The 24,568-nt window shown below is 40.9% G+C and overlaps 1 protein-coding gene across 19 annotated transcripts in view; it reads right to left on the bottom strand.

Annotated features, from left to right (window-relative positions):
• stxbp5l (syntaxin binding protein 5L) overlaps positions 1 to 24,568 on the bottom strand; it is a 411,861-nt gene that overhangs the window by 368,883 nt on the left and 18,410 nt on the right. For all 19 annotated transcript variants that reach the window (XM_079563359.1, XM_079563371.1, XM_079563374.1 and 16 more), the window contains exon 2: positions 4,402 to 4,499. In XM_079563359.1, the coding sequence (XP_079419485.1) occupies positions 4,402 to 4,499 (98 nt within the window). The remainder of the gene's footprint in view (positions 1 to 4,401; positions 4,500 to 24,568) is intronic.

Below are 24,568 nucleotides of genomic sequence, written 5' to 3'. Positions count from 1 at the left end.
AAACAAGAGCATCAAATCAATTTCTATCTTCTCCATTAGAACGACAGTCCCATTGCAAGGCAGGTATTTACTCTATCACAAAGGAAGTATAGTATTATCATGACTCGCAGGTGCATTGAACTCTTCCTGACCCTGACCTTTGTGCATATTCGGAGATATGTGGACCAAAAGTGACGACGACTGTTAAGTAGAGAGCGCTGACCACAGAGACAGGGTTGAGCGTCTGACATTTTAGTTAAAGCACCAAACGTGCTTCTCGTCTGTCGCCAAAACTTTGGAAGAAACATGCAGCACACGTGGATTATAAGGATGTACTTCATTTTTTGACACCCAGTTCTGATGGGATTTAAAGCTGGCGACACGAGTGGAAAAGGGAAAGCCGTGGCTTTGAGGGGTTTAAAGAGCGCCAATAAGACATCAGCGTGCATTTGATGAGATGTTGTTTTGCACTATTTGTGCTGCTATTGGGTTTGGTGTTTTGACTGCAATGCGTAGTGAAAACTGCGATGTGCCTGTACTGGTTCTGACAGGGCGGCCTCTTTAGGAATATGAAATATGAATCTGAAACTAATGCTGTTTTTTGTGTATGCTAGTGATACAGGGAAGGCTAATTTCTTATGATGTAATCGACTGGTCAAAGTATGACTATGCACCACGGACCGACTAGTAAAATGTACAAGTCATGGAACTCCTAAAATGGATATTTTATCACCTGATACGGAAAAACAACAATCTGACAGTAATATACTGCAGCCCTAATTAAACAGTGTACAGATTTGTTGTTGAAATGAATACCGAAGACTGAAGACAATGAAACCGCTCTTTATACATTTTCTTTCCTTTCACTTATCCTTACGCAACCTGTCATTCAATCCGTCATGTCTTGTGTGTTAATCATCTCTCCCACATACTGTATGCGTCACTTCAGTGGCAATATTCAGCTCTAAATGGATGTTGACACACACAGTAAGCAAACAAACCTTTGCATTGATTCCTGTTGGCCTGTCTGAAACACACACGTACGTCCATATCCGGTAGCACAGGCTCATGGCGCCAAATGGGAGACTAGAAAAAGGCACTTGCATACAGAAAGATAGCCATAACCACAGTCTACACAGAAAATCGATCAATCCATCAATAGTGTCATTGGACTGGTTAACTCAGCCACCTTTAGGACCAGATCTGATTTCTGAACAGCAATGAGTCATGTATGGATATGTGTGGGAACCAAGAGGAAAATCAATTGTACTTTTGGATATGATGACTCAACTCGAGTAGAAACACAATGATTTGCAAACAGCTATTGCCACACTCACAATAGAACAAAACAGGTGAGAGAAATGCATTAGAAACACCAAAAATAAACTGTGATAAGTACATTGTATTAGCCTACTTTGAAGTCATTTTTTGTTCAAATGTCCAGAACTGACATGGCAACAACAAAATATAACACAAAGCTAACTTGAGGCCTTGATTTGAAATACTGTATAGAGGAGATGCTTTTCAGTGAGCTTTCTAGAAAAAATAATATGATTCGGTAATACAGCTGCAAAAAAAAAAAAAAAAAGAGGGATAGAAACGCAGAAGGAAAAGCGAAAAGGATAAAGACAAAGAGCGTCCGTGACTGGAGATGACAGGCTCATGTTCAAAGCCTCGGTAACGTGAAAAGGAAGCACATTCACAGCGGATACGAAGGACGGAGGAGGGGAGGTGAATATGAGTAGAACTATTGAGAAAAAAAAAGGTGATTGAAGCCAATAGAGGGCGAGGCTGAATGAGAAGCAGGGACACAGAGAGAGCGAGAGAAAAGATGAAAACAGCGTGATGCAGAGAGAGAGAGAGAGAGAGGGAGAGGCCACTCATGAGCACTGGGAGGTGTGTGCGGCATGTCAATACAAATCCACATGAGGGATATACAGTAAAGAGTTCCCAACCAGGGGTTCTGGGGCGCCAGGGAATGCAGGTGAAGCGGTGGAAGTGAATTCAAATGCAAAATTCAAATGCAGTTGATTGTGAAATGAGTAGTGCATGTGCAGAAAACATTACGGAATTTGTTGATTTGACTGAAATGAAACCTTTCTGGCAATACTTTGTTTTGTCAGGGAAAAGAAGGTTGGGAATCACTGCACAAGAATGTCAGAAGAAACTGTTTTGTCAGGACATCACACACATTGTGGCCAATGAGCAGCGGCAACCACAAGATAGCCAAGTTTGTAGTGGAAAGAATCAAATAACTTGAATGAAGAACAACTCCAAAAGATCTCAATAAAGTACTGTTTCATTATGGATTACATTTTTCACCACAGAAAAGATACCATAACCTAAAGCATTTGTCCAAAAACTTGCATATCAGCACAAAAGGCTAGACCGTGCTGAAAGACTCCCCTCCCAAACTGCGCACAAAGCCTGAGATAAGAAGTAAGCCACACAAGACAATACCTCACTAGTTTCCCAGAACAATACGTTATCCAGGTTTCCAGGACACATTTGCACCCAGATCTTTGTTTTCAATCCAGCCACATTTTATCTCTCTACTTCCAGCCACACCGCTCTGAAATATTCAATGGCACATGTCTCCAAGCAACTCGGAAATCACTCTCCCCGCACCGGGACATCAATACTTGTTTACAGCCCGGGATGCGCCGTGGCCTGCAGGGATTCTCCAGGAAAAAGCGTATAGGGAAAGTTTAGCAGTGTGTAATCTCCTACCGGGGTCGTGGTCTTTGAACTCTCCGAGCCCTCGCCGCCGCAGTGACCGGGTGACCTGCGCAGGACGGACAGCTGCGGGGGTCGGACATGACAGCTCAACCACTGGCTGTGACGGTGCTGCAGGACGAGCAGGCATGAGAGGGAGAGGAGAGAGGAGAGGGGGAGCGACGGAGGTCAGGAATAGGGGAGCGGTCAGAAGATGTGGGTTAACTGTTTTGGATTCACTTTAATCTGCAGCACAGTGAGAGTATTTAATAGCATGGTAATCACAGGACATGCTGCTTATATGACAAATCCCTGGGGGGACTTTCACAGATACAGATACTGCGTTACTTCCATACTATTACCATGTTGTTACTGTGCTGTAAAGCAGTGGTTCCCAAATGGGGGTCAAGACCCCTTGAGGTGTTGCGGGACACTGAAGTGGGTGTACTAAGATGATTTTGAGACAATATTTTTGATATTTTTGACTGACAACAGCATATTTTAGTGAAATCAATCCAAATATCAAAATACAGTAACTAATGCCAACAAACCAGATTTTATGTGTTCACACCTTAAAGGAACAGGCCACCGTTTTTTAAATACTGGGGTAAGTTCCTACCTTAGCTTAAACGAGTTGATGCGTAGCTGTCTGGTCTTTACACATGTGCTCAGTCACATAAATGGACCAAAGACGTTGTTAGCATTTAGCCTGTCCAGGCATATTCCTATGGCTCCAAACTGGGGTGAAATGAGAAGCGACCAAGCTCTTCCTCGTTTTCCCTATTTAAAGTACAGTTACGTGAAAAGTACTTACACTTGGATCATGTAACTACACACGTAACTGTATTTAAATAGGCGAAACGTGGAAGAGCTTGGTCGCTTTTAACTTCACCCCCATGTGGGTCCATAGAGGAGAGGAGGAGAGGCTAAATGCTAACAACGTCTGCGGCGTTTTTCTGTGACTGAGCGCACGCGTAAAGACCAGAAAATTACGCATCAACTCGTCTAAGCTCAGGAACAAATCTCAGTATTTAAAACCAGTGGCCTATTCCTTTAAATTAGTATAAAGACAAATTCCATTATTACAGAAGGGGGTCAAGAGTTGTTGGTTGAGTGATTTTGGGGGTTGCAGCCTGAAAAGTTTGGGAACCCCTAAAGTAAAGTGTGAAATACAACATCTTAATCCCCACCTTAAACCGAGTGCATTTTCTCCAGTTCCGTTTTACAGCCCATAGGCCAGTATAATGCCTCATTTGAAAGCTAAGACCTACAAAACACTTCCTTGTGTTGTCGCTGCGTTGATGTCACTTTTTTTGTTGGGTTTTTTGTTGCTTTTTCATCACTTTTTCATCTGTTTTCCTGGGTGTTTTTGCTGCGTTTTCATCCTCATTTACGTGTTATTTTGTTTTTTTCAAGAAGCTTTTAGATTTGGTCAAACTGGAAGAAATGTGCTTGGTTAAGGCGGGGCTTAAGAGGTTAATAGTTACACTCTATAAATGACCAAAATAGTGTGTGATTTGTATTGGTTAAATTGCTTGCATTCTAAAATATATTTCAAACATATTTCGAACCATTGCCAGTCACTTCTACAAAAGGGTATTGCAGTAATATACTTCAACAAGACTGCATTCTTGCATACTTGATTTATACAATATATGGTTTTGGTAATAGCTGAAACAGGTAAGTAAGTTTTGCGGTGAAGGATACATCCGCACTCCGCCCGATCTGGAGCCGATGGCCAGGATCTTCTGCACAGGGTCAAAGGCCAGAGCCGTGGGCTGGTACGGGAAGCCATGACGCACCGTCTGTACAACACAGAACAAAACAACGAACACACAGTTAATACGCAATTGTTGAAAAAGCTTGCATACTTATTATTAGACACGACCTTTGGGGTTTCTTTCAGTTCTCAGATAATGTGGATCATGACCTTTTTTTCTAGACAATTATCCTTTTTTAACACATTCTCGAACCTGCAATCATCTCACATTATGCAGCGCTGCGTATTGGCTTGACACTGCTTTTACACCACATGCCCCCCCCCCCACAGACTTTAACCTTGTTTATCAGGGTTTTGATCAACACCAATAAATCATTAGAAGATTCATTTCATCATTGCTGTATTTCCACTTTACCCTTTCCTTTTCACTTCTCATTTCAAGAGTCACTAAATCCTTGTTGAGCGACTGAACTGGCACAGTAGAAGTTAGCCTCTTAACCCCCACCTGAACCGAGCACATTTTCTCCAGTTTGGGTTTTACCTAAATCTAAAAGGTCCTAGAAAAAAGCGTCAAAATTGTGACAAAAAAGAGAAGAAAACATGAAAATGCAACCAAAAAAGCATGACAAAAAGGCAACAAAAGAGCGACAAAAAAGTGACAAAAGAGCAACAAAAACACAACAAAAAAGTGACAGAAACGTGATGAAAAGGCAGCAACAACGTGACAAAAGAGCGACAAAAAATCTGCCGACCACACAACAAAAACGTTTTCATTAGTTTTTCTAGGTCTTGGCTTTCAAATGAGACGTTACACAGGTCTATGTGCAAGATCCAGTCAAGAAACTTTTTAGATTTGGGTAAAGTCGAACTGGAGAAATGCGCTCGGTTAAGAGGTTAAAGTAACACTTTTTCAGTGGTCTATCCCAGCAGCTTGCCACCAGTGTGTGCAATGAGAAAGTACAACCACATAGCACTGTAAGATGGAGATAAACTGAACAACAAAAAAGCTCAGAAAAAGGAAACATCAATTTCTGTGGCCTCAGGCTGATCACAGAGCGGGAGGAGACGTGACCTCAGAAGGGCAATATTTTTGCTCACTTTCTATTGTCTCCCTGTACTAATGGAAAGAAGAACTGTAGAAGACCGAAGCCAATCAATATATTTCCACAGCGGCGGTATGTTGCAAATGTCACCCGTTATGTCAAAAACAGTGGCCAAAAGCCAGCTCGCGGCACCGAATAAGGTGAATACAGTTTGGGAAAATCCATAGTTACTATGGAGATCTGCCATGTTTGCAACTGTGAGCAAACATTTTCTTTCTAACACTAGCTACAACAACAGTGTTAGCTGCTGAGTTACTACTGGTAAATACATCTAACTCACTGTGGTGTCCTAGTGTTTTAATGTGAACAACAACTCCAGTATTTTACCTTTTAAATAGGGGTGGGACTTTAACGCGTTCATTTGATTAATTAATTACAAAGATTTTTTTTAACGCAATTCATTGTATTTCCCCCGATTTCACCCAAAAGCTGTAACCTTTCGCTTCACTCGGCCCGTTGGGGTCTCAAAAAACGTCCTGATAAGACGATCGACAGCTGTACTGCTGAGTGCAGGTTGTGCAAAAAAGAGTTTGCCTTCCATTGTAGTTACTCAACTCTAAAATGCCATCTTGGGAAATGTTGGGAAAACATCAGCGTCCTCGATGCTAATGTTAGCGTTCAGCCTCAAATAAATGCTGCAGCCAGCACTCTGAGCCAAAATAACCCTAACCCTTGTCAGTATAAGAAATGGCACTTTGATTTCTGTTTACAGCAATTGTTAAACAGAAAAGGCACTGTTTTATGGCCCTTTTGCTTTATTTATTTTTTGCTTCAATATAAATGTGGCATTATGATTACTGTTTAATGAACTCTACAAGTTACATGAGTGATCAGAGTTCCTAAAACACGTGAAAGCTAAATAGCTATAAATGCACTTTGCTTCTGTTACTTGAATAACTATACAGATTAACAATAATAAATACATTTGTTGTTGAACGTATGTTTCTATTTATTGAATAATTGAGGTGCAAAAAAAATGTTGTTTTGGGGTTTTTGATTAAAATGTGATTAATTGCGATTAATTAATTACAGACCTCTAATTAACTTGATCAAAACATTTTAATCGAGTCCCACCACTACTTTTAAAATCTCCATTAGTTTATCATTTCTGCTGATCCCATGATGCTTAGTGATATGACATACCTAGAACTCTGTATCTAGAAATATGGCACAATATTCCACACGGGTTGCTTACTGCGGTGTATGACTGTAAAATGAATTGGTTGAATATTTCATACCTGGTGCATTCAATTCACCATTTAAGAATGACTAACACCCGAAAGATGCGGCAGAATTTCAATGAAGTGAAATCATATTAAAATTCAAAAGCTTTACAAGGTCAATCGATGGGAGCGCTGCAGCTCTACGCATGTGTTACGGTGGACTGCAGGATTTCTCTTTATACCTGCTGTCGGGATACGCACTTTGGCCTGGAGGCAGTATATAGAAGTAATAACCTTTGATGCCACATGTTTATTCTCCACAAAGTTGTATTTCTCGGCTGAACATACTCTCTCTCTCTCTCTCTCTCGGTTCACCTTTGAACTCACGGCTGGTGGGCCCCATTCAATCTCGTCCAATCCATCAACAACCTTCAAGGCGCTGCAGTGGTGTACCTGCCGTAGCGCTGGACAGTGGACACCTATAAATATATTAATGAAATGCGCAAATCTGAAGGAAAACCCCCGGCAAATGCTGAGAGAGCCGCATAAGCCGGAGCAGATGGCTGAGCGGTCAGGGGAAGTGCACACACCTGTGAGAATGACCTTCAGCGACAGCATATAAACTGGTATTGCTGCAAAAACACGGGCTTTTGAGTAAAATTTTACAGACCAATGTGGACTACAGTGAAAAGAAGTGATCACAGGTGACCTCATTTTGTTTTGTAAAAGAAAATGAATGTGTGATAGCAGATAAGAAGGGGCAGATGAAGTAGAAAAAGCAGTGGAGTATAGTGAATTGACAATAAAACTACCTTAATCTTAACATAAGTAGAACATGATTGCACAAGAAACAGTAGATAAACTACCACTCATGTTCCTTCAATCTGAATATAATGAAAGATACACACATTTTATGGATTATAATCACTTCTTCAACCACTGCTCACTGCTAAGCTCCTCTTCTCATCCATTGCCAGCTCATCTCTTCCCCGATTGTGCTCTGAAATAACATCTTTGTTTGCTGATTCTGCCCCATCACTTAAGTAAACACTATTTGGAGGCTGTTAATAATGCATGTGATGAGTGATGCCTTTAAATGCGTCAACAGAACAAAGTGAAAGCACCGAGACAGATTCTACCCTCCCACCCAGAATGCAATATGAGCCGTTTTCCATTACGTGCACTGTTTACATTTGAGTTAATTAAAACAATTGTTTATGGTAAGTTCTTGCGTCACGCTCTGGAGAGAACGCTGAAGTAGGAGGCTGGATAAAACGGATCTGCAACTGTGCAAAAGTACCTGCTGTGCCACATATTGACCTGTGACCTGCTAATTTTTTTCCCACCAAACTGGCCAATTGGGCACAGTTTCCTTCTGTGTCTTGAATAGGCTTTAAATCAAAGTAATTCTGTACGCTGGGCGGCACGGTAGCGGCACTGTAGCACAGCACAGGCAGTGATGGGCCTTTCGGTGTGGAGTTTTCATGTTCTCCCTGTGTCTGCGTAGGTTTCCTCCAGGTACTCCGGTTTCCCCTACCACTAAAGTCTTGTAAAATAGGTGAATCCTTCTGACCATCAGGTCCAGGGCGGTACTGCCGTCGCCCACTGCTCCTTGCGGGTGGTCCCAGCGGCCTCAAAGGAAGGGACAAATTTCGTTGTGATGTTGTATAACGACAAATAAAGCACATTAATCTTAATCTTTAAATGCTGTAGATATGCTTTCATTGAGGCATTATATACCATCAACATAAAAGGGACTATACAGAGTTTAACAATGTTAAAATTATGTATTTTCCTCCCCCTACATGTTCCAGCCATGTCCTAATGTTTAGAATGAGCCCAGACCTGTTCACCACAACTGCCTCTAAAATCCTGCATTGTAACTCAAAAAGGTGTTAAGTCAGGCCCAAAGCGCTGTCATGCACAAGCTTAATATAGAAGCTGCAGTTACGCTTAAGACCTGAGGTGGCAGTAGTGAGCATAAAATGGCCAACTTGCATCTAGTCTCTTTAAGACAAGAAATAATAGTTAGCTAATAATTTCCTTGAAGCTCATCCCAGTTTCCAGTTTTATTTTTTCCATTTTGGCCTGAACAGAACTAATGTGTTCATGGTAAGCTTACTACAGCACATGACAGCTAAGGATCTTTGTCTACGAAGAACAACTTTACGACTGAGATCTTAGACAAACAATATGAAAGGTAACGGGTTAAGGGCTTTATTTAAGGTCATGGTATACTTTATGTCCCCATAGGGAAACTCGTGCTCTGCATTTGATACATCCTTCGATTCCGCTGGGGCTAAGGAGCAGTGGGCGTCTGTAGTGCACTGCTCTCTAAGAATACAATCTCTTTAGTCTACAAATAGTTGATTTCAAACTAACTTGCATTACATTTGGAGATAAAACCCATTACAAGCAAAAAAGAAATAGATCCGTGGGAAAAGTTTCAACAGTGATTTGTTGATACTGGCAAAAAAAGAAATAATCATAGTAATCATCATCAATCATAAGCAATGAAAGAAGTTGCACTAGTAACCTGCAGTCATTATCAAAAAGGTTAGTGATAGCAGTCAGCAAACACAGGCTGCCCAGGAGGCAGATACTGGAAGTAATAGTTTTATTGTTGTTCTATTTACAGAGCAAGCTTTGGGCGCTCTCTTCTGTGTGGCACAAACTCTCCAATGAGAAACTCTGACCTTAAAACTGTGCACAACAAATAGCAGCGCTTAATGCCTGTTTACGAGCCTATTATGATGCATGGCAGTGGCGCACGCTGCATATGGGATAGTTAGCATGTACTTAGACTACAGATGTGTGCTGCGACGCGAGCACACACGGCTTTAATGTCATAATTAACAGTACCTGACCTTCAGAGACACTGTCAGCGCAGCTCAGCAGGCTGCGCCACATGCAAGCCAATTAAGGGTTTGCATACCAATAAGACTCCCGTTACATTAAATGAAGAGGGACGTTTGAAAAGATGAAAGGCCATGTTGTATTTGGCTTGAGATAAGATAGGACTTTATTTGGCTTAAAAACTCTGTGCACAGTAATACCCAGAGGCAGGAAGTACCTGAATATTTTTAATGGGGTTAGTCACATCATTTGACTTGGTCACATTAACATATGCTTTCCTTTAAATAAATGAAATAATTGCATTAAGGGGATCCCCATAGCAAGATTTATCCTCTGCATTATTTCCCATATTTCCAAACTCTAAGCCTCTAGATGTTGAGGTTTGGATAGGGGTGCCTAGTCGGAGGTTTCTGCTTATAGGGTATGCAGCCAGCCAAAGGAGTGTCAGCACTGAGTTATGAAATTCATTATTATTTGTTATGACACTCGAAATGCTGAGGGGTCTGTTTTTAGTGCAGCAGATGCAGCTTTGAGACCCACCTGTTTCATGAGAATCTGTCTGCTGAAAATTATCCATTTCATTTCCCATGATCAAATTACATTGCAAATGGACCCTTTTATACAGAAAGCAGTATTTTGTCACATCGTTCTATATACAAGCATTGTCCATGAGGATACATCATCAGTGAGCCTGCAAAGCACTTTTGTGTCCCTTCTCACCAGTTCAGAACCACTTGTATAAATTATGGTAATAATAAAAGATTCAATACCATTCAAAAGCAACAAATTCTCTACATAGCCTACATCAACCATCTAAGTGACAACTTGAAGCAGTACTAAGTAGCTCATGCCCCAGAGGCCATAAGCACCACTGCAGGTGTCGTAGCATGTTGCGTTTGTTTACTCATTAATTGTAAATACTGCGCTGACAGAAAAGGCAAAGGGAGACAGGGATATTGTACATCCAATTACGCAATGGAGATTTTTTTTTTTCACTCAAACTTGGCTGTAGATACTGTTTAAGTGGCGCTCGTCCGCTGTTAGCTATGCCCGTTAGCCTGTTAGCTTCTACTTCGTGATTCTATTAGTGTGTATTGGGGCCTCGGACCTGGAGGAAGCGAAGTTGCAATTGTGGTTTTCTGGCCAGAGACACCAGGGGGAGATGAAAGACCCCCCGATCATCCCATTAACACTTGTATTACCCCCTGAGGGACTAAGGAAAGTATTTATTAAGGTAAACAAGCTACTTAGTACTGCTTTAAAGAAGGAGCAGAAGTAGAAGTAATCCCAGATATAGTATGAACACGCCAGATGCAATTAGTTCCAGGTAACAGTGATAGTCGTCATCACACACGAAACAAGCCATAACCTTATAAAACAATGCATGCCCTTATGAAAGCTTAGTGAACACAACAAATCTCAAATGTTACTCTGTGTTGAAACGTCGCTCATATTAAATGAAACGCACATTTAATTTAGAAAGAGACTCGTGGTGGGCGATATTTACTCGTGGTCGTTAATCTCGAGCCCCCTCCCATTTAGGGATAAGGACAGGGCTGAAGGTCAGGGTTTTTTTTTTTGTTACCCAGTTGTCAGGGAATAACGGATGGGGTCTTTGGCAGAGCACAGGAGATGATATTGCCATGTTGTTTCAGAAAGTGGTAACCAGCAGAGCCATGGTCTATCGGCGAAATAGACGGAGGCGCACAGAGCACTTTTATAGAGCAGCAGTGGCCAGTAAATGTTCTGATTGGGTCTCTCCGCAGGGTAAAAGCGTAATTCTATAAAACAGCCATTTCTATCATGCACTGTGGTACGCAGGCAATATTTTATAGATCAGAGAATGAGGAGAAAATACATTCTTTTGAGAGAAAAAAAGGAGACTAATACAGAGGGGGGGAAGCAACCGATGTATTCTGCGTTCTAAACTATATGCTAATTATTTCCATCAGTTTTGAAATGAAAGACGTCCTTCGGTTGATTAACATTATGGGCTTTCACAGTTATGTAAAATGAGGACCGCAGCCATAGGCAGCAGTTAAGACTTAAAAACTAAATATGCACCATTTGAAAAGTCCTCAAAATAGGTTGCGTTCATATTCTAGATTTTAAAGGTGTCATAATCTCTGATGGAGAGTAGGTTTCAAGACAACTCTGAGAGACAACAGTTTTTGAAAGAAATATCCAAAAAGAAAATGAACAGATCAATACAAACAAACACTTTCCCACAGAGCTGGAAGATTGCTGTAATCACTCCAATTCATAAGTCAGGCGACAAAGACCAAGCCTGCAACTACAGGCCTATTTCCATCCTCCCTGTAGTCTCCAAAGTGCTGGAAAAAATTGTGGCTGGGAAATTAATAGAACATCTTGAAAATAACCAACTGTTGCATCCCCAACAGTTTGGGTTCAGACAAAAATACAGCACAGAAACAGCCTCTTGTTGGAACAGATCAAAGGTCCACTGGATAAAGGGAATGTTGTAGGCGCTGTGTTTTTAGACCTAAAAAAGGCCTTCGACACAGTGGACCATTGTATCTTATTGCAGAAATTACAGCAATTTCAATTTTCAGCTGCAGCTCTGTCATGGTTTAAATCCTACCTAGAGGGCAGAGAACAATGTGTGAAAGTAGGAAGTGCTAAATCCACCCTGAGTCCAAATGATTTAGGAGTGCCTCAAGGGTCAGTTCAAGGACCGTTACTGTTTTCAATGTACATAAATGATCTCCCTGATTGCTGTCAGGGTGTAAACTGCCAGCTTTATGCTGATGACACAGTTATTCATGTGTCAGCAAAAACATCTGCACTGGCTGGGCCGCAGTTAACACAGGCGTTACTTAACATCTCAAGATGGCTTCAGCTGTCCCATTTAACTTTAAATGTAAAGAAAACTTTCTCAATATGTTTCTCTATCAGCCGGAGTTCCCCTGACAGCACCTTTGAGGTTCAGTTAGAACATGAACCCATTCAGGAGGTTCATGAAACAAAATACTTGGGCATAATCTTAGATAAACACCTAAAGTTCCAAAGTCAAGTCACTAATGTCTGCAGGAAAGTGAAATCTAATCTGAACTGTTTTCGTTTTATAAGAAGAGAATTATCACACCACGCGGCTTTATTGTACATGCATGCAATGTTTTTTTCACATTTGTCATACTGCATTACAGCATGGTCACAAACATCAGCATCCACTCTGAAACCAGTCACTTCTCTGTATAAACAGGCAATCAAGATATTTGACAAGAAACCTTTGAGATGGCATCATTGTGATATCATACAAAAGCACAAGCTTTTTACTTTTGAAAACTTTGTAAATTTTAGTATACTGAAATTGACTTTTAAATGTCTGAACAATTGTGTGTCACCTCTGTTCTCTGGCCTCATTGTCAGGGCTCTCTCAGACCTTCCACCAGAGCCTCAGTTAATGGGGACTGTGCGCTCCCAAAATTTAGAAAATCTTTTGGACAGTCGAGCTTCTCCTTCAGAGGGGCTACTGTGGAACTCTCTCCCTACGGCTCTGAAACTGCAGACGAACGTTACCATCTTTACCAGAGAGCTTAAACAGTGGCTCAAATCGGCCCAAAGGTGTTCACATGTGTAAAATGTGCCCTATCTAGTTTAATAATCTGTTTTATTGTAACTGTGTTTAATAATTGTGTTTTATCTTTGAAACCTAAAAGCCCCCTATGGACAGGTGTTGAAAATTAGCACATGTGCTAAAACACTTTAAACAATGCATCTGGTTCGTCCAATGTAATTGCTATGTCCATATTAAATAAATAAATACAAAAAAAATACAAAGATATTGAACGTTGTGACTATCTGGTAGTGATTGGATCTATTGTCCGGCTATATTCATCTTTTAGCTGAGATTTGTTTCTACTGGCATCAAGCACATGTTCTTGAAATACTGTCACCTCTTTTTGACGCTTTTATAAGAGATTAATTGAACCTCAGTTCAACATCTCCTCCTTGACTGAGGAGATGTTGAACCTTGTGAAAGTTTTTGTTTTCATGTGGATTGTCCCAGTAAATACAGAGATATTAGCCTTAGTCCAAGAACAAGAAAAAAATCTGTATTCACCACTCTATGTATTAGCTGCCCTCCACATCGTTGAACTATAGGCTCTTTAGAAAGTGGTGATGACACGTGAACGCAATCTATTGTTTCCAAAAAGAAATGTGTGGGTGAAAGGAAGCCACACAATGATTTTGAACCTTTCTCTGTAAATACAAATCTTGTAAATAATGTAATAATTTTGGCACCTCTCTGATGAAGGGCCAAATTGAATTGTCACTTCACTTAAGAATCCTACTCCACTCTACTCCACAGTAACATTTTTCTGATCCAGCACCCTAACTAAAATATTTTGGATGAGCCTGTCTAAATCTAAAAAATTGCTAAAAGCATACTGATGTGTTCCTGACATTAAAAAAAAAAAAAAAAAAAAAAGGACGATCCATTTCCAATTGACAGCCAGCACCTGCCTCACTCGCTCCTCGGCTGCAAACGTGATAGTGAGCGACAGCAGACGCCTTCGTCTCGTGAGAACATATATCCCGGCAGATGGACACCACTCAACACACAGCCTTGTTCAGACGTGTCACTCTACTCTGGGGCTGCAGCAGAACGGAGCTTTTCCCATTGCACACAACCTCCACACGGAGGAAGGGAACCAGCTGGAGCGCGCCAAACACGCCAGGACAAAAGACAAAAAGAAATAGTGATGTAACGCGGTTAAGAGAGATGGTGGGGCAAAAGGGATACACAATATAACACAGTTCAATAAATGTCTTGAATACTGTGCTAACATATTTGAAATATTTTACTGAACCATTTCAACACCGCACTTTCCCTGCAAGGCTTTATCTATTAGCATAAAAAAGAGCATATTTTTGAATGGCAGTTATCTATCAAGAGAGGTACTGATTTGCAAGTACAGCTATTTGCAGTGTTAGTGTATTACAAAAGTCAATAAAGAGTTACAAAAATATATGACTTTTTTCAGTAACTAAGGAATATAACATATTAAATATGATAACATATTTCTCATTGCAATTTTAGTAACTCGATTTACAAGTGCAATTAATAAAATAAAAAAAACACACTCCCCCCAAATAAAATGCTTCAAAAGACGTAAGCAGCAAAAAAGAATGGGGAAAGCGAAGAAGAAGGAAATCTTTGACTTCACTTTTGCTCTGAGGCTTTATTACTATTTTCAGTTTATGTTTTAATAATAATAAAGATCAGTTTTATATAGTGCTTTTCTGGACACTCAAACACGCTTTACATTGCATTATTCATTCACGCCATACTCGGTAGCCACAGCTGCCCTGGGGTAGACTGACGGAAGCGAGGCAACCAGTCAGCGCCACCAACCACTCACTCACTCACTACATTCGCAAGGCTTCCTGGTGGTCCCACACGGTCTCCCATCCAAGTACCGACCAGGCCCTTCCCTGCTTAGCTTCTGAGAGCTGACGGGATCAGACACAGCAAAGGTGGTTTTGACCATATTAACTCAGTAGCTCAAAGTAGTGTAACTCAGCTACATGTTTAAACAGTAATATATAATACAAATATATAACATTTTTAAAACTGTAACTGCTAACATAGAATACAGTATAATACAGTTTTAAAGTAGCATACCCAACACTGTGTATTTGTGGAGATGCTGCACCAAATCCAAAATCGTGTGTATTACGGTATTAGGACCACAAATCTAATATGTAAATGACATGAATGATGCATGAGTAAGAAAAAAAAAGTGCAAATGACTCTGCCGCTGATCCTCTTTTGCAAGTGCTTCTCATTTGAGCTACTCTTTTCTGCAAACGCTTGGTAAAGGACTCCCTACGTGTGTGTTTGCTTTAGGCGGCGTTAGTGAAAAATGTGTAGATGGAAGTCAGATGGAAGACCTTGCAGTGAGTTTGCCTGTTAGATTCTTGCATCCCTATTTCAAAACACGATTAATGGCATAACCAGATGGAAAGTAGTCATGTTGATCTCATATATAATAAAGTTGGCTTATGTTAAATATTGCATGTTTAAATACTGGGCACATTTTGCACCTTTAGTACAGGCTTAGCGGCCCCCTCTTCACACTAGCACAGCTTCAACATATTGTACTTGTGTTGCCCAAGCCCCTGCATCAGATAAAGCTAACACCCTTAGACACACTTTATGAATCGTCTCCTTGCACTTGTGAGGATAAATCCACCTACAAACACACTTTTCCGGGCCTCCTCTTGGTCTCGCAAGGTTTGGCTCGACCGACGGTTAAGGATGCACTGTTGCCGGGATACAAGACGAGGGGAGGGAGAGGGAAAACGCCTCCCCAAGTCTTATCTATCGAGCTGAAGAAGCCGAGAGGTGGGCAAGACGCGCATTTGCACCGTGGCATCTCAAGGCTGCTCATACATATTTTAAGGCCAAAGCCATCAAGCCATTTCCCTCTCGGACCGGAGCGCGTTACAGCGAGCGTGCATTAGGGGGGAGGTGTGGTCGAGCTCTCTGACGTTAGCCATTTATCCAGCAACACGCCATGACACAGTGAGGAATAGAGGATTGAGTCAATGCTATTGGGGTGCATACTCGGAGGTATAGGCAATCTCAAAAGGGCTGAAAGTAATATGAAAGTTGTGTCCACAATATAGGGATTTATTATTTGGATTTCAGCAAATGCAATATCTGTGGAAAACCATAGATAATAATTATATAATATGTCACTAAGAATCTACCAAGACAAAAGTCCGCCTGAACCGAAACTGGAGGACATTAACATTTTTTAGATCAAATCTAAATGTTAATGTGCTCCAAGTTTATTGAAAACATTTCTAAAATAGCGACAAAAATGAGTCAAAAACAAGAGTGAATACAAACCCCACCCCAACCAAAAAAATCATTATAAAAAAAACATGAAAAAAACCAACAAAAAAAATTAAAAAAATGTTTTCAGAAATGAAAAAAAAAAAAACCTTCAAAAAGGTGTAAAAAAAATGCATCAAAAATGACAAAAAAGAATCAAAAAGTGACAACGCAGCAACGAGAGTAAAAATCGTAGATCAGTTTTGTATGTCCAGTCGAGAACCTCTTAGATTTGGGTAAAACAGGAGAAAATGTGCTTGGTTAAGGCGGGGGTTAAAAAGGTTTAAAAGCCATAATCTGGTTGTTTTAGTGTTGAAGACATTTTGCCTCTCACTTCAAAAGGCTTTGTCAGTAACTACCAATCTTTTATCAGCAGAATGCATTTGGTCCAGGACATTAACATCTCTCTCTCTCTTAGCAGAGGCAGGGACTCTACGATGTCAAGGCACACGGACTTCTCTTTTTCTCAGGACGAAAGTGTTTAATTCCCGAATAATTACAGAACTTCAATGTGCGGTGTGAGCACAAAAAACTATAAACGATGAAAGAAAGTTGTGCTGCTAATGAACAACCTTGAAGCAGTGACGAAAAAAGCAGAGGCGGGGAAAAGGGAAGGAGTGCACAAGGGGCTAGCTAGTGCTTTGGTGAAGTAAGTAGACCTTCTCCTCACCTCACCTCCAACACTTTGGTGCTGATTTGGAGAAAGCCACCGCATGATACACACAGGTTTAAGCTCTATAGGCTGAACTTATTCTTTGTTGCACTGGTTAAGTCCTGGTCATGTAAATAATAGGCTACAGTGGGTGACACTTATCAATAAAGTTACTATAGCCCAGCATTCTGAGTACAGTTCTGAGTACAGTTGATTCAAGTACGTTTATTTGATATATACAGTAGCTTCAAATTACCTTAAATGAAATTGATCCACTGATTGATTCATTTTTAATAATAAATGCAAGTTACAGAGTATGCATGAAAAGTCTTCTTCCTGTCAATATTGTCTGGGGAAATTCAAAAATAAAAACTCCATGTATTTCCATATCAGTTGCCATTTCACCTGCATTTTCTGATGCTCAACGACTGTTCAGAAATGTGACTGCTGTCCTAGCAATGGGGCTAGAAATGCAGGTTTCCAAATGCATGGAGTTGTTCACCTGTCGACCTGCTGCAAAGGATCTGCTTTATAGCCGCCTGGGGCTCCCTGTTGCTCCTGCTGCCCTCTTCCACGTCGGCTGAATGTGGCTTTCACCCTATAGTCACACACACACAATCTGCACAGCTGCACAAACATGATACACGGACAGGGACACATTACACAGAATAAATCAAAGTCAAACTAAATCCAATGGTTTGCAACTTTGTAATGGTTTTGAAATCTCTTGTGATGAGGGGGGAACTGTTTTGAGAACTTGCGTGTTTTTGTGTTTGTTTGTTTGTTAGTACAGTGGTTAATAGCGGGGAGCCTAGGCCTATGTATTTGGCAAAATCATTATTGTACAAGATTTCCAATGATACAGGTACTGCAAATAGGCCAGGCGTCAGACCCCTGAGCCCTGACAATGATAATTTATCTTCTTTAATTCAAATGATATATAATCAGGTCATACACATATGTACTTTAGGGTTATAACATTTGATTAAAAATATATAAATATATATCCTGAGATGATGGGAAAATCAATTAACTAGCATTATTTCTATCGGGTCTGGTGTTTTATATTTTCAAACCTTCTACATTTTATCAGGATTATAATAAATTTCCATAAAAATTAAATTCGGCTCATATTACATTTTTTGGCGGACAACAGGCTTTTCTGAAACAGTAAGACCCAGGGGGCATTGTTGCAAATGTTGGCGCTCGCATCACAGAGCCAACAATTTTCAGCCAAATCTGCTCTGCTACCACAAACCTTTTATAAAAAGGCTTTCTTAAAATGCACAGTTTTCTATCAATGGTCTGCCTGGACTTATCCAGTCTGAACCAGATCTAAAATGGAAATCATCGATCCCAGGGCAGCTGTGGAAAAGCGATATGCAAGTCTAAAGCATCATTAAAATAAGCCTAAACCTAAACTTACTCATAACTGAGGATTCATCCATATGGTTCACACACCGCAGTTTGAGAAACACTGATTTACTATCTCCTCTTTGTCTCATTAAGTTTCGGAGCATAATGAATGGTTTTCAAGCAATATAAAAAAAAAAAAAACGACATGCAAATCACTGCCTTTTTTAAACCAATGGATGTGACAAAACAAATGTGGCAAATTCTTTCATAGCAGTTACAGTGGACGGATTAACCTTTCTGAAAGCACAGACGAATTCAATATTCAACCCCGCACAGTCTTCCCTCGCCCTCTCTATAAAGACCGATGCCACCTCCCACCACCCGCTCCTCTCTCCTCTCCTCGCGCTGCAGAGCTGGTCTAGACCCTGGTTTCTATAAATAGCACACAGCAGCAGAGTCTACCAGAGCGTGCCTTGAGCGGAGAGATCCTTCCACACACATCAACACAGCCAGCACTCGATCTTTTTTTCCTTGATGCCTTTACAGTAACTGCCTGTGCTGCGCTGGGCATATATACTGTATAAAGATGCGTCATATGGAAATCAAGGCAGCAGTATGTATAGATTGCTTCATGTATGCGGGAAACGCAGAAGGATCTTGCAAATACTACAAGAAAAAGGACTGCATTGGGGACAAAAAGCCTTTCTAATATGCAAAGCCAGGGAGACATGGAGATACAGATTTGCTGTAAAGCAATACGTACACTTGGATTTCACTCTGTAGAACTGGCATTCAAGAGAAATCCATGACGAATAAGACGAATAATAATCATCTCATCACGTGACAAGCTCGTCCACTGTAAGTCAGACCAAAAAAGGCACAAGTACATTGCTCAAACATAGTAGAGGTTTTTCATAAACTGGACCGTGTTAAAGGAACAGGCCACTGTTTTGCAAAACTGAGATATATTCTTACCTGAGCTTGTACGAGTTGATGCGTACCTGTCTAGTCTTTGTGCGTGCCCTCAGTCACGCACAACGGCCAAAGATGTTGCTAGAATTTGGCCTCTCCCAGCATATTCGTATAGCTCCAAACGAGGGTGAAATTGGAAACTACCACGCTCTTCCACGGACACGCACAAAGACCATGCAGGTACGTATCAACTCGTCTAAGCTCAGGCAAGAACATATCACAGTATGGAATAACTGTGTGCCCTCAGTCACGCAAAAAGAGATGTTGCTAGCATTTCGCCTCTCCCAATGTATTCCTATAGCTCCAAACGGGGATGAAGTTAGAAGCGACTAAGCTCTTCCACGAGCACGCACAAAGGCCAGATAGGTGCGTATCAACTCGTCTAAGCTCAGGTAAGAACATATCTCAGTATGGAAAAACGGTGGCCTGTTCCTTTAAGGACGTTTCACCTCTTTATCCTACTCTTGAATCAAGAGGTCAACCTTTCTTCTATGGAGAACTCCTGTATGACTGGGAGTTTACACAAACATGACCTCCATCAAAGCCAGTACAGTCTACATCAGGGAGCGTCACACTATATTGACTCCATTGACTATATGTTAATCAAGGCGGTGGATTTCTGCATATTTAACTTTATAATCTTATAGTAAGCCTTGAAAATATACTGGTTTAGATATATGGTAGGACTGAATGACATTGGAAAACTTACTTTCTACTGCAACGATACATTCAAACAGTTTCAATCAGTATTTCTAGCCACAGCAAAATCACGTGCCTTTTCCAGGAAGTGGCTGCTTTTCTCCGAATGTGCAGCGCAGAGGCATAAAGCGAGCCCAAAATGCTCCCCAATCTAATAAACTCGTTCAGGCCGACCTTGGTGATTCCTGGAAGTATTTGCACAGCCAACAACAAACTGTGCCCGGGCCGAGGAGGAGGCAGGAGGCCAGCCACTTGTGATCCGCAGTGAGGGGAGAGAGCCCTGACAAGCGGTGAATAATGTATGTAGGGAGAGTTATATGTGCGCAGACAGGGGCAGAAAGCAGGGCTAAAGGAGTGGACAGAGATGGACGGCTTAGTCAAAAGCAAGGAAAACACAGCGTTACATGTAAGCCAATGCTGACAGTCATTTGCATATGAATTGAGAGTTCAGATTCAGAAAGTCTTCATAGCTTTCTCTGACATTTTTGCTCGTAACGTCCTGTATCGTTTGTTAGCAAAGACCCTTCTTCTTCTCTCTCTCCCCATAATAAAGAGCTGCCTTTTTGGCTCCATGGATGCAGCTACTGTCGGACATCAGCACTAGTATCTGAAAGTGCTGCAGCATGTTGTTTTCTAGCAGCAAAGCTGCGGTGGATGTGTTTTGCTTCTTTCTGCTCTGCAAAGGAGAGCAAAGTTGTGCAACGAAAAGCCGGAAAAGCAACAATAACACAATCAAAAAGTGACAAAAAGCAATGAAGAAAGCAACAAAAGATTACAAAAACATGACAAAAAAGAGATGAAAATATGAAAAAAAAAATCGAAAAAATGTGACAATGCAACAAAAAAGTCACTACCAGTTTTGTAGGTCTTAGCTTTCAAATGAGGCACTACTCTGGCCTAAAGCCTGTAAACTCAAGTCAAGAAGCTTTCAGATTTGGTTAAAGCCGACTTGGGGAAAAAGTGCTCGGTTCAGGTGGGGGTTAAGAAATTAAAATGTGAATCTAAACTATTTTAGTGTCAGATTGTTACATAAAGGAAAAGGACACTTTCTCAACCCATAGCTCCACCCAAATCTAGTGTCTTTAAAGCTATTATTCATTACATCTCTAAGAATTCGCTTTAACCCAACATCGACAACGAAACAAATATATTTTCCAGCTTTGCAAATCCAATAAATATGCATAGCCTTCGCACCATTTCCTGCCATGCTTCATGTCCTAGGGTGCGAATATATTCTCGTTATGCAGCGTCATTACATATGCCGTATTGATCACTGTTTAGAAGGCGAGGCAAAGCAAATTCACACTTACAAGCGTAGCATGTTTTATACCCGAAGGCAAGACGAACCATCTCACATGAGGAATGCGTGGGTAAACAGTGTAACAGGGCGTGCAAAAATAAAGCAAACCAAGAAAACATGGAAACAAACTGCTCAAATGCTTCAGGGAATGGGACGTAATGGGACTTAAAGATACAGTAAGGTTCCAAAAATAGACAATCTGACTTGTATAAACAACACTGCATTGCTCTCTGATTGAATAGGCAAATGTATGTGGCCCTTTTGCACCCTTTCAAGACCCTAATGTAAAAAAATGTACACTCCAAAAAGAGCCTTAAAATAACCATACATTCATACTTTTTTCTGCTTCTTTCTACAAAAATCTTCAGTGGTTTTTGGGTCATTTTGATAGGCCACAGGCTCCAGTGGCTTTCGGGTCAAAATGACCGAAGGCCCCACGAGGGATACCAAGATTTATATTGTTGCTTACAAAACAAGTTTTTCATCATTAATTAGGCAAGATTAGAGTTGTAAAGGTCCACAAGTATATAGTACAGAGACTAACAGCACATATAACTAAGCACCTAACAGGTGTGATGGGAAGACAATAAGAACCTCATACTATACACATGATGTCACAGAGAGGCAACATATTTGAAATGTGTCCAGAAAGTATCTACACTGTCTGACAAAAGAAAAAAAAAAAAAGGTCACGCGCTCTAGTTTGTTGGATTACAGCACACATTCGCTGTGGCATTGTTCCAATAAGCTTCCGCAATGTCAAAAGGTCCAGTGTTGCATTCATTTTTCACCAAGATCTTGCATTGATAATGGGCAAAGCTTTCTCCGGCACATCTCAGAGATTCTCAATGGGGTAGAGGAGTCTGCGCTGGCCAATCCATGTGAGAAAATGGTGTCTCATGCTCCTGGCATCGTCATCTAACGGCCGTGCCATGAGGGAAGAAGAAATCCATTGATGGAATAACCTGGCCATCAATCCACTCAGCAAAAAGGAAGCGCTCTAGCTATAATGTTCATCCAGTATAGTGAAGACATTTTGTTTTGCCATCAAGTTGATTACAAATAAGATGTACAGTAACCCTCCTATTTTTGAACACATTTCCATAACAAGTTTGTTGTGTATGGAACAGATAACAGAGCCGAGGGTGCATTTTCCAAAGCTTGTATCGCCTTTAGTCTTCTGGGAATAGCCTACATAGTCACCAAGCATAGTGTTAACTTTTATTGTATAGGTCTACCACTTTAATTAATAAGAAACTGGTTGAAATACAATTTTCTATGCCTATAAGTCAGAATTTAAACCAAGGCTAGATGAAAACTGTGTACTAAGTGTATCCCTATCTAACACATCGCTCCAATCTCCTCATATAAATGTGTAATACTTTGCTTTCTCGTCAACATGGGAACTTCCTCCGAACCAGGCCAGCAGAGGATTTGCGTGGTCTGAAATAGCGATTGATATCTTTGACTCGAACTATTCGCTGTCCATAGTTTTACCCTGCGCTCGATTCTGTGAGAAAAACGCTAGTGATTTTTGGTTATCTGAAAACTGGAGTTATGAGCTTATTTCCCTGGCCTTGTTACAACCCTGGCAGTGAGCGATTTTTGGATCCGCAGCAACAAAGCGAATCGTCCATCGCTGCGGTCCAAGCCTTGCGGAGATAAAAAGCCGCTTCTCCGGATCCCGCTTTGACATCCAGCCTCTGATGCGCACTGTATTTCTAAATGGAGTAGACAACATGTTTGACTAGACGGGATGCTTTCTGACAGCGGCTCACAAGCATCAAAACAGGAAGTGAGATAAGGATACTACGAGAAAATGTAATGCATACAAAGCTTATGTCATGTCTAAAAGGCACTTGAGTGGTATTTTTTTATTGAGAGCTTTTTTACTTTGACTTTGGATGAAAGGTAGGATTATTGGTAGATGTAATGTTGATGCCACTGACTCCTAGCCATGTTTCCGTGTAGATGTCGAATTCTGGCACAGGCACAATGTTTTTGAGGCCCCCAAATCTAATAATTCCAGCACAACAATAATCTGTACATTCCTCTCTAAGTATTTAAGTGATATCTGGAGCAAATACACCTACGTCAATAAAGTACAGTACAGTATTTTATCCCAAGCCAGTTGTGTATGGTTCCATTATCCCTGATAAAGTGACTATAGGGCATCCGGCATGAAGACTTAAAGGGATATTTCAGGAGTTTTGACATAGGGTCTCATTTCCTATAGTTATCCACAGTGTACCTGAGGCAAATCACTTATAGCACCACATGAATTTTGAGGGACTATTTTCTAGTAGATCACTCCGCCGCTGCGTAGTTTACAACCACGAAGCTGATGCTGCTCCAATATAAGTTCTTTAAAATGCAAAATGGTTATATTTCAAAAATGATCCAGTCAACACAGACATCAGTAGTCTCAGGTGCACTGTGCTTGGGTCAGACTGTTTTTAATGCAGGCTACTAGTTACCATAGACATGCGCTAGAATAGCACTAGCCTAACAACACTAAACTCTTCAAATATAAGGACTGCATGAATTAAAAAAATACAAACATCTCTAGAAATCAACAACACTACTAGGATAACTAGGAAATGAGGCCCTATGTCAAAAAACCTGAAACATCCCTTTAATGCCTATGCCTAATGAATGGGCTTTCCTCATCTTCTCTTCCAGCTCATCATCTAGCCAAAAGAAATGGAAATGTATCATGAGACTAAACGAACAAGTGCGGCACCACTATCACCTTTTCCCCACAGACACAATACTGCACGCACTGTTTGTAAACAAGTCCTTTCCTTCACCAACAGCGGTGTGCTCTGTCCCCTCCAGCTCACTGTCAAGACGAGAAGCCTCACTGAAACAAACTGTGGAGTATTCCTGTCACAATTACTCACACGATTATACCGAGATGCAACAAAGTCAAGATCTGAGAGGATCACACAAATAAAAAAAAACTGTAGACACACGTGGCTTTCCCCACATCGCCATCGGAGACGGAGCTATTTCCAGACCGCTCAAAAATTCCTTTGATCTCGGCAGCGCGATATAACAAGGAGCAATATCTGAACATGGAAATGCACGACTGGAGTGAGCTATAAAGGAAGATGCATACTCTAGATTTGTTGTTGATTGCTGTACATACAAACTATTTTACCCGCTATTATGTTGTTTATATC

Source organism: Gobius niger (genome assembly GCF_951799975.1).
Source record: "Gobius niger genome assembly, chromosome: 9".
NCBI classification, from domain to species: Eukaryota; Metazoa; Chordata; class Actinopteri; order Gobiiformes; family Gobiidae; genus Gobius; species Gobius niger.
Note: the sequence above shows the minus strand (reverse complement) of the source record. Positions and strands in the feature narration are given on the sequence as shown.